The 11,709-nt window shown below is 41.4% G+C and overlaps 1 protein-coding gene across 1 annotated transcript; it reads left to right on the plus strand.

The window, feature by feature from the left end:
• The first annotated feature begins 1,013 nt into the window (after nucleotides 1–1,013).
• Nucleotides 1,014–10,830, plus strand: rad54l (RAD54 like). The gene is made up of 18 exons (XM_079157327.1): nucleotides 1,014–1,108; nucleotides 1,226–1,309; nucleotides 1,759–1,869; nucleotides 1,962–2,022; nucleotides 2,114–2,249; nucleotides 2,392–2,461; nucleotides 2,841–3,129; nucleotides 4,060–4,184; nucleotides 4,267–4,417; nucleotides 4,516–4,642; nucleotides 5,363–5,437; nucleotides 5,725–5,855; nucleotides 5,938–6,048; nucleotides 7,126–7,249; nucleotides 7,340–7,418; nucleotides 7,514–7,693; nucleotides 8,182–8,345; nucleotides 10,080–10,830. Exons 1-18 carry the CDS (start codon nucleotides 1,106–1,108, stop codon nucleotides 10,279–10,281), a joined length of 2,223 nt encoding a protein of 740 aa, XP_079013453.1. The 5' UTR covers nucleotides 1,014–1,105; the 3' UTR covers nucleotides 10,282–10,830.
• Nucleotides 10,831–11,709: the final 879 nt, after the last annotated feature.

Genomic DNA, 11,709 nt, shown 5'->3' on the forward strand with positions numbered 1-11,709 from the left:
TCATTCAAGTTATGTTTGCTGACTCCTTGCGAAATAATCGTGAGGGCTGCGTTCCTGAAATCGGATAACACCCCCTATCATAAATCATATTCACCGAGTTTTCTGAGAAAAAGCAAAGTCCCGAGCTCACCTGTTTGGGTGTTTTAATGGCAGCATGGTGCATGAACTCATCCTGGACCAGTGCATTTGTGGACACTCGAGAAAGATGGGCGCACCTTGATTAGCTATGGCTAATTACAAATATTTAAGAAATATTTAACTACCATACATGTGAGTTGAAGCTATGTGGCAGAATGCATGTGAACTAAAAAAAAAATCACCTTTTTCCAATATATTTGATGTGACGCCATTTGTAGTTGTTAAATTGTTAAGTTGTTAAAGTAGTGCAGTTTCCAGCCAACAGATAACGCAAATGCACAGCCTCTCCAAATGCACCGTTTCACGTCCAGCACTCAGTATTTGAAAAGGTAGGAAAAGGAAACAAAACAATCTTAACATTAAAAATTCAACATCAGGGAAATCAGCTTTGACTATGTTTGAGTCATGTCATGTCATGTTGCCAACTTGTCCTACATGCCTATTGTGGCTGTGTACGGTTATGAATGTGAAAATGAACAGATTCATATTGCAGCAGCTGATCTTATTCACTATTTAGTTATTCAATTTCGGTCAAGACCAGAACTCTCGCACACCGGCACCCTACAGTAATGACGTAGCAGTGTTTTTGGCCTTTCATGCTTGCCGTAATGTTGTGCAACAACATTTCGCGCGAAGTTTAATACCAACCGGAAAAAAAGCTAAACCGAGGGGAAATCTGCAGTTGTTTGCATGCCAAACTAATGCTATTATAAATCTTCTAGGGGACTAACATCCCCCTAGTTGCCTATGTCATCTAGCTGGTAATACTTATCTGTTAGGTCAGTTCGTGTTTTTATAAAGTAAGAGCAAAAAAAAGAGACTGACATGAGCGACTTTGCTTTGAAAGCAGGCAGAGCATCTAGCGTTAGCTGTTTCTGGGTAACTAGGGGTAAGTTAGCTTTAATTGCTAGCAACACGGGACGGTGAGGAGTAGCGACATAACAGCTACGCCTAGGAAACAAGGAACATGGTAAGCAAGCCGAATTAGTGTTATGTATTTCCATTATGCTTCGGGCTGCATTCGGGTGTTGACTACCAACTTGAAACTATCTATTTTAATGCCAATCGTTTAAAATCACAATCCCAGAGGAGGAGTCTTGCACCCAGTCAGGTTGCCAAACGGAAGCAACCAGGAGATTCCGGTGAAGATGATGACTGGACATGTAGAACTGTGAGTAAATTAGCATGACCAATACGTTAACGTTGTACATGAGCGTCATTCAAAGCTGTGACATTCAGTTGACTGCAAATCTCTCTCATTGTTGCGTCCTTATATGATGAGACCAGTACGCCAAAGTCTGTTAATACATTTGGATGTTTAGCGTTAGATGCTTTCTTACATATTGGCATATGCACAGACATATTCATATATCAACATATCTGCCATTAGTTTCTTCAATGAAAGCTTTAACATAACGGCCTATCATGTGTGTCATTTATGGATAAGCGAGGCACAAACGCACAGATGCTTTGCTGAGAATGGGACTAGATGTTTTTCTTTCTTCACAATATCAAGTTATGAGGGGAAATGTTCACGATTCAATGAGTGAAAAACCATAAATAATGATGGGCTGCATCGGTGCTGTTGGAATTAAAAAGCGTGTAATGCTTTCTTTACAGGAGAAAAAAAGAAAAGGTGGTAATGAGAGCAGAGAAAGTCATATTTCTCCCTTCAGAAAGCCTCTGACACAGCTGAACAAGCCGCCCCTGTGTGTGGATGGTGACAAACATGTAAGCGTTGTTGAGCACTATCAAACTACATCTTGTGTGTGTGAAATTTGATGCCATGACTTGGCTCACTTGTTTTAAAATCCTTTCTACAGGAGGCGTTTATTCGCAGTATTCTCGCCAAGCCATTCAAAATTCCTATTTCTAATTACACAGGTAAGAATTTTCTTGTTACATGCTTCTCTTTCATGTTTAGTACAATGGGTAAAGAATGACTGACGGTGTACTTTTGATGAATTGCCCACAGGCGCACTGGGAATCAGGGCACTCGGTCTAAAGCGTGCCGGTGTGAGGAAAGCACTTCACGATCCCTTCACAGAAGACGCTTTGGTCCTTTATGAGCCCCCGACTCTGAGCGCTCACGACCTGATCAAAGCTGAGAAGTAAGTCCTCTTAAATGATCAATTCTGATCAGATATATGGATTTGTAGACATAAACGTTTACACTTTATAGCCTTCACTGGCATTGCTGTATATCAGTTCTTGTAATAAAAAGAAACGTGTCACCTTTCTTTTCCTGTCCAGAGAAAAATTACCAGTCCATGTTGTTGTGGATCCAGTTTTAGGAAAAGTGCTCAGACCCCATCAGAGAGAGGTAAAGATTCTTTCTTTCTAAACTTTTACTGACCCAACTGAAAAATAAAAAGATATATTGCATTCATCATAATATAGTGTTAAATAGTAGAGACGTGGAATCCTACATTATTGAAGCGGCCTCACATTGCTTCTCTGCATAAACTTAAAAATGGAATGAGAAGTAATATAGTTCTTGACCTTGGAAGCAGTATATTGACTAAACAAACTAAAGTAAAGCTTTTTCTGGGGCCTTCAATCAGTTATCATTGTCTTCATCTGTGAGGTGGACCACAAGAAGCAGTTGAAAGCTCCAGAAAAAGCAAGTTAACGGGCCACAAGTAAAAAAATAAAGATATTTATATATTAGATACAAAATGGATGTCTTTTTATCTCTGGAGGGGGTGAAGTTCCTGTGGGAGTGTGTGACCGGAAGACGCATCTCTGATTCGTACGGCTGCATCATGGCCGATGAGATGGGCCTGGGGAAGACCTTGCAGTGCATCGCCCTCATGTGGACCCTGCTGCGCCAAAGCCCGGATACTAAGCCGGAGATAGACAAGGTCATCGTGGTTTCCCCTTCCAGTCTGGTTCGCAACTGGTACAATGAAGTAGGAAAGTGGCTGGGAGGACGTGTCTCACCGGTGGCCATCGACGGAGGTTCAAAGGATGAGATCGATAGACAGCTAGGTGCAGTTTACCTCTCCACTCCGTGTCATCACGAGTAAACACAGCAGAGTTTGTGGACCACAGACTCCTGCTCTTTTCAAGTTTTCAAGAGCCAAACCGGAATAATTAAAAAAATCACACTCATTCTTTAGGATAATTGCATCATCCCCTATTGAGGCCATCATCCGTGTCACCTGTATTGTCTCCTTCTTTGCTTTACACATTCTAGCACCGTCTTGTGGCTGAATCAATGCAAAGCAAAACCAGCCAAAAGAACAAACCAGAGGGATTTAGCAAGGCTGCACAATGCAAGCATAACATTTTTCTTTCTTTCTACATTTAACATTTAGCCAACCGGGAGGCACCCTGGAGGCTTCAGGGGTTAGAGCACCAACCATGAACCATGTCACTTCTCTGCTGTGTCTTTCTAATAAGCAACACATGTCCAAACACAACTCCAAATGTATGATGATGTTGCTCTGTGTCTGCTCACACAGAACAACCTAACGCAGAGTTTACACAGTATGTCAGATGTTGTGTTTTCAGATCGTCCTGCTGGCCCCAAGTGGCCAAAAACTGAATTAATGCAGCTTTAAAGCTGGATAGATTCCAAAGTCATTGAATGAATGTATGATTGTTCACATCAACCCGAAAATGACATCTCTATATGACTTTCTTAAGATTTTTCTGCTATTTAAAGTAATTGTAACTCTAATGGTAATATTGCAGCGTGTCATTTACATTTTGGCCAAGTGTCAAAGAATTACAAGAATATACCACCAAACCTCAACTTGTGGCTAGAAACGGAGGGTACTTTGACAATCTCTGGTTTTAATAGTGTTGATTGGTTTCCAGGTAAACGTTCCTTCAACGTAAGATACATCCTTTGGAAAATATTGGCATTTATTAATTGTCTGCTTATTCATTTGTTTGTTTATCTTTGGTTTTTAGTGAACTTCATGTCTCAGCATGGTTTGAGGATACCAACCCCGATCCTGATCATCTCATACGAGACGTTTCGGCTGCATGCCGGGGTTCTGCACAAGGGCAAAGTCGGACTGATCATCTGCGATGAGGTACTTCATCTCATCCATTGTACCCCAGAATTGTCGAGCGAGGACCGCTGACACGGTGATGTAATAGTTGTGCGTGCTCTAGGGTCATCGGCTGAAGAACTCTGACAACCAGACATACCAGGCCCTAAATGCCATGAGTGCCCAGAGGAGAGTGCTGATATCAGGCACTCCCATCCAGAACGACCTGCTGGAGTACTTCAGCCTGGTCCACTTTGTTAATGCTGGGATCCTTGGTAAGTAGCTCCACGCACAAAATGGCTAAACCATATTTGGATTATCTCTGCCGTTTGTCCTGATCCCCTCCATTTGTTTTTTCTTCCCTGGATGGCAGGTACAGCCCAGGAGTTTAAAAAGCGGTTTGAGCTTCCCATCCTCAAGGGTCGAGATGCAGCTGCTAGTGATAAAGACAGAGAGACCGGAGAGGGCAAACTCAAGGAGCTGATCAGCATCGTTAACAGGTGAGCTCAAAACGCGTATGCAGGGGGTTTTATTCTTCTACTTCATTTTCTAGAAAAAATAAGCTTTTGGTATCTTTGCTTTGTTTTCTCTGTCTTTCATTCATTTATTATTTTATAATATATATATCAACCAAGAAGGCGTGTGGTTATGCTGATTCAGGGCGATATGGGATCTTTCTATGACGTATACATGAATTTGTATGTCTTATTTAAATACAGAAAGAGACATTTTTTCTGGTTGTCCATAACCGGCTTCTAAATGATTTTCCAGAAAATGATTATATATACTGTATATCAATATTGTGTTAAATTCCAGGTGGAAGATTTCATCTCTAGAAGCCACTCCTACTTTAGACTATTACAGATCAATGGTTGATTCATTGCTGTTTCACTAAAATGTGTCATCAAATGTTTTATCGCTTCCTCTTATTAATTTATTATTTCTGCCTTTTTAATATTTTTTATAAAGTCGTACTATCGGTCAATGCTACATCAATAACATGTGTTGAGAACAGAGGGAACACAAATCATGAAACGCATCACACAGTTATTATTGAATAGAAAACGCATTCTCCAAACAAAACAAAATTTCATTTTAGTTTTGCATCACATTAGTCGCTTAACACACTTTATCCCCAGACAACACTATGTCTAAAATGTTTATTTGTATTTGAAGTGAATTATTCCCTGAATAATACTGACCATGTTCTGCCTCTACAGGTGCTTGATAAGGAGAACATCTGACATCTTGTCGAAATATCTTCCTGTGAAAATCGAGCAGGTCGTATGTTGCAGGTAGGTTGATTCAGTTAGCTTTTGGTTAATGACAGGTTGACGTAAAATAGAAGAATATGTAGGAGACAATTAAAGCTGAGTTTCAGTACCAATAACACATTCTTTGAGTAGAAACATGTTTTTCAATCAAAAACCTTTTATGTATTTACCAAATCCTGCCACATTTCTCAAATAGATTAGTTTATAATATATAACATAACAAGAGGTTTTTAAATTTAAATGGAGCTTTATTTAAATCAGAAAATATGGCTACAGACACATCCCATCATTTGACTGTTTCCCTGTAGGCTGACCCCTCTGCAGTCGGAGCTCTATAAGCACTTCCTGCGGCAGGCCAAACCCATTGAGACGTTACAAGAGGGCAAAATAACTGTCTCCTCCCTGTCCTCCATCACATCACTCAAGAAACTGTGCAATCGTAAGTGTGCTTAAACCATATAACGCACTGTCAAATCTTCTGCTGTTTGGCGGACAGCACTAACCAGTGTTCTGCGTCCCAGACCCGGCTCTCATCTATGAGAAGTGCGTGGAGGGTGCGGAGGGCTTTGAGGGGGCGCTGGATCTGTTTCCACCCGGTTACTGCACTAAGGCTGTGGAGCCTCAGCTCTCTGGTAAGAACATGTAAAATACTCTGATGGTGTTAAAAACAAAGCAATACAGCATAAAACCTCCTGGTGACTCTCTTTCTAGGACAATACAAGTTTGAATTGACTTGGTCTAGAATAACTGGGAATTATCTGAACATCTTAAGACTTGTGGCCACCTCATTAACGGCTTTGACAATAGGCACTGGTTTTATCATCATTGCAGTCATTTTAGTGAGAGGTTATCAATTATTGTGTTCATTTGGGGTGGGGGAGCTGATGTGCAAACCTTTTTTATTGATGGCTGGTTACATCTCTGGATGGGACGGTCTGTTTGATTCATTCCCAACCTCGCAAAGATTCAAATGAACAGCTAACCTTCAACTATAGTTTTGTATCTTTAGTTTTTTATTACTAGGGGTGTCATGATATACTGGTTTTGGAGATAAAGTTAATTTAAAAACAAAAAGTGATGTGTTAATAATTCACATAATGGTAGTATTGTACAATTATCGTTTCAGACCCTGACCTCCAGCATGTGGGTTGTTTATTGTCATGTTTTTAAATTTCTGTTTGTGTGCAGATTAATCAAACAAGATACAGAACTTTGGACAAATTCACAACATGTTTTTATCTAACAAAGTATTCTGCTTCAATCCATATTTTTGGACTTATAGCCCTTCAAAAACAACATTTTGTCTGCGATCAAAAAAACAGTTTGCTCTCCTACTTGCCAAGAGAGGCACAAAAAGAAGTCAGATTGCATAGAAGTCTATGAGAAAATGACCCTAGCTCTCACGTCTCTATGTCACTCCTCCGCAGTCCAACTATGGTCACTTCCAATTACTGGTTGCAAAAAAAATAAATGCAGATGACAAAAATCCAGGATGGTGAAGGCTTCAAAACGTCAGTCCACAAACCAATGGGTGACGTCACAACGACTTGGTCCACTTTTTATATACAGTCTATGGTGATAATATGTGTTCACAGCTTGTTTCCGCTGCTTCACTTATTGTAGCATTGATACTGTCATTGTGGTGCACGCTCATCTATTTTTCTCATCATTTCTATTTTTTGGTAATATATTGTTTCCTTTTGTTTCAGGGAAAATGCTGGTTCTTGACTACATTCTGGCAATGACAAGGACTACATCTAGTGACAAGGTGGTGCTTGTCTCCAACTACACTCAAACACTGGACCTCTTTGAAAAGCTGTGCAGATCTAGAAGGTGATTTTTGGGAAATTGAATTGTCTGTATGATGGGGTTGAGGATTTGTCAGTTGGAGTGAGCAGCAACCCTCCTCTTGGTCTTTTGCAGATACCTCTATGTTCGTCTGGATGGCACAATGTCCATCAAGAAAAGGGCCAAGATTGTAGAAAGATTCAACAGTCCATCGGTGAGTCGGTAAACTCTATTTCAAACCACATTGAGCTTTATAAAAAAAAAAAAAAGCAACAGCTGAACAACGTCTGACTCCATCTGTTTTCTCAGAGTCCAGAGTTCATCTTCATGCTCAGCAGCAAGGCTGGTGGATGTGGCCTGAATCTGATTGGTGCTAATCGCCTGGTCATGTTTGATCCGGACTGGAACCCGGCCAATGACGAGCAGGCGATGGCACGGGTGTGGAGAGATGGCCAGAAGAAGACCTGCTACATCTACAGACTGCTCTCTGTCAGTTCAACACAGCGCAAAAGATGCACACATGACATAAAAACAGATCTTCAACACTTCTTAAAGGTGCAATGTGTAAGATCCGGCCAGAACGTGAAGAGGTGACAGTGTTGATGTCATGTCAAAGATACCTATGCTTTGTGCTGCAGAGATATCTACTGAAATGAGCATGCCAACCAGCTAGCCCGGGGACCCCGGGATCGGAGCTGCCGCACGCTCTGCTCCCGTAGTAGTCCCGTAGTTTTTTTTTTACATCACTGATTACTTTAAATTTAGATTGTATGGACCCAGTAGTCTATTTGTTTGGAGTATGTGGCCAGGTATTACACATTGTACGCTTAATGTCTGTTTTAAGGAATACAGAGTAATATTTTCACATGTATAAATAACATTTTTTCAACACAGTCCAGGACCTCATAATGGATGTGTCGGAGCAGCCGGGTGTGCAAGGTTTCCACGTTTTGACTCGTGTGTTTGTGTGCCGACAGACCGGGACGATCGAGGAGAAGATCCTCCAGAGGCAGGCCCACAAGAAAGCCCTGAGCAGCTGCGTGGTGGACGAGGAGCAGGACGTGGAGCGTCACTTCTCTCTGGGCGAACTCCGAGAGCTCTTCACCCTCAACGAGGAGACCACCAGCGACACGCATGACCGGTACATGACTGATACAGCACAAACTTTTTATATATTTGATTTCATGCTTAGCTTGTTACAAGTGTGTGAAACTAATTTTTGGGGACACATAAAATCTGTGCTGAAACCCTGGATCAATATATCATTTAACAGATTTGATATCATTGCTTGAAGACCCTGACTGGCTCTTGTAGTTTCAAAGTCGCATACCAGGGGTTACATGAACAACTGACTTTGTAGATTCACGTCTCAAACTGTGTGTACGCACAAAGTCCAAAATACTCAATGTTTTCATCAGATTTATAGCCATGCTCTGTTTTGTTTTATGAATCTCAAACTTCTAAATCACTGTGGTACTTTCTGTCACAGTATAGTACTGTTCTGATGACATTGCATTAGCAGCTGTGCTATTCATCTTTTCTAATTCTTTAGAAAATATTCCAAACAACAAAGTGATCTTCTAATACGACTACAGTACAGACACGGCTAAATATGTTTTTGTCTGATGATTTCTGACAACCGGACTTGAACTTCACAGTGTGAAAGATATATTTCTTTTAACCTCTTTTTCAACATTTTCATGGATAAAATTTGGCCACAAACGTAGTGGAACATGAATGTGGAAATTTGAGGGGTGCTGATTATGCTACTAATGAGATCTTATCCCGCCTCCTCATTAAGAGGTGTTATTTGTCCGGCTGCAATTTACAACAAGTCTGTCTAGTCTAGGCGACTGTGGCTCAGGGGTAGAGCAGGGTCGTCCTTCAATCAGAGGATTCGAAGCTCCGCTAGTCCATGTTGATGTGTCTTTGGGCAAGGCACTTAACCCCAAGTTTCTCCCGTAGCTGTGCCTACGGTGTATGAATGTTGTGTGAATGTTAGTTAGAGTCCTGATGGGCAGGTGGCACCTTGCATGGTAGCTTCTGCCATCAGTGTATGAATTGGTGTGAATGATGACCTATAGTGTGAAAGCGCTTTGAGTGGTCGGAAGACTAGAAAAGCTCTGTATAAGTACAGTCCATTTACCATTTAATTAATAGGTCAAATAAAGGCTGAATATATTACCAGGCGGCAACCTCCGGTTCTGCCGAGTGAAGCCGATCCTGAAGTGTCTTAAACCTGCATTCTCTCTACTGTCCAGCAGGGGGCGACTCCTCTGGTTGTATAGAAGTCTATGAGAAAATGACTCTACTTCTCTCTTGATTTATTACCTCAGTAAACATTGTAAACATGAGTTTATGGTCTCAATCTCTAGTTTCAAGTCTTCTTCAATACAGCATGATGTTCATTTAGTAAATGATGGTCCATTTAGAGTCACACAGACCATAAAGCAGGGGATGCTTTAGTGTGATTGACAGGTCGCTGCCACTCCCAGAGCCGTATACGCCATCTCTACGCCACTCCTCCGCATTCCAAATATGGTAACTTCTGTTCATTGGTTGCGGAAAAAAACAACATGACGACGGTGAAATTGCAGAACTCAAAGCTTCGTAACGTCAGTCCACAACCAATGGGTGACGTCACAATGACTACGTCCACTTCTTATATACAGTCTACGTTTTTTACGGATCTCACTTTATATTACATCTCCACCTTATCATATCTTGGCTCTCATCAAACATCCTTTTACGGATTCATACATCTGGCCCCCGGTGGTTTTCATTTTATGATAAATAATTACTAGTCTATGATCATAAATGTATGTAATATATTGAACCGGGCCTCTCCTCTTCCTCTTCCTCATGATGATGTCAGGTTCCGCTGTCGCCGCTGTGTGAACGGCAGGGAGGTCCGGCCTCCCGTAGACGACTCCGACTGTACCAACGACCTCTCCCAGTGGAACCACTGCTTCGACAAGAAGGGTCTGAGGGACCAAGTGTTGAAAGCCTCCTGGGACGCTGCCGTCTCCTTCGTCTTCCACCAGCGCTCTCACGAGGACCAGAAGGGCGTAGTATAGCGGGAGGAACTCAACAGACTATCACATAACCACATTCACTGTATGTCCTGATATTTATTTGTTATACAAATGTTGTTGTTTTTTTAATTAAAAGTAAAGGAGAATGATTGGTGTTCTATCCATCATGAATGCAGTAACTTCTCAGAAATACCTGCTCTTACAGGAATCTGGGCACAACGCGTCGACATTGGTGATTGATTTGCCGGTTTTTGACCAGTCAAACTGGTGCACTTTAGTTTCCCTACAGCCTTCTGAAAGCAGCCGGTTAGCCAGATATGTACATTCCATCTTGCACATTTGAATAGCACAACGCACACAAATATCCATAGTGGCGACTGGTGATGCCAATGTAAGGAAGAAGCACACATGCCGGCTCTTCGTCCTCACTTATTAGAAGAAAAAATAATTAAAAGGGACCATGAACAGTTTAAAAGATAAATGTCACCATTTGATGCGCCATTCCAGATTGTAGCTTTAAGCTAATTCGCATCTGTAGTCCTTTGGCAGGTCAAATTGTAATATATGAAGTGTAAAATCCGATGTAAATGTTTTTGCGTGGACGTTTTTTTTTTTTCATTGCTACTGCACACGCTTATCCAACACAGATCATTCAACGATACAAATACAGCAAAACAGTTCTAACGTAATTGATGAGTGGCAACTGACATGGAGGAGGTAGACCCCGCCTCCTCCTGTCCACATGTCAAAGTGCCCTTGAGCAAAACACTGCTTGAGTGTGTGTGCGAGAGGAAATATTGTAAAGTGCTTTGTCCATCATGGTAGAAAAGTGCTACATAGGTGCAGCTGCGTTTAGTAATTACCAACGTCTGTCTGAATAAACACTTGAAATGTTAGGTCCCACTCCCTCTGTGTTTCATTGGCAGTAACAGCATGTGTAGATGGCCAACAATATTATTTAAGTCCTGTGCACTCAGGAGTGCCATCAGGGGTCGCATGGAGGAAATGTTTGCAACTATTATACTGTCTGCTTTGCAGTGTAATGATTAAATAAGTGACCTTAGAGTAACCGTCTGCTCGGATACAAGTTTTTTTCACTGTCTAGTTTGAAGCATTCATTCGGATAAGAGACAGATGATTTGACTGAAACACAACACTAATTGTCAAGAACTCTAATGATGGGCCTGGGTGTGGTCGTTTTAGCAAACTATTGCACAAAAATGAAATACTTGTGTTGACATGAATGTACATTTGAGTAAGACATAAATAAGCAACTGTTGTGAAGCAAAGATTGAAACTATGACAAAAGTAGTGGAGAGGAGAACACGTGAAGTGTGTGGACGAGATATGTGACAAACATTTACAGGTAGGAGGGGCGTTATTTCAGTATTTACAGGAACCAGGTTTAATATTCAAAATGTTAACGGTCAGTCGGGATGCTATATACTGGGGTACAGTAGATGGCGCCGT

Source organism: Pholis gunnellus, assembly GCF_910591455.1.
Source record: "Pholis gunnellus genome assembly, chromosome: 4".
Lineage (NCBI taxonomy): Eukaryota > Metazoa > Chordata > Actinopteri > Perciformes > Pholidae > Pholis > Pholis gunnellus.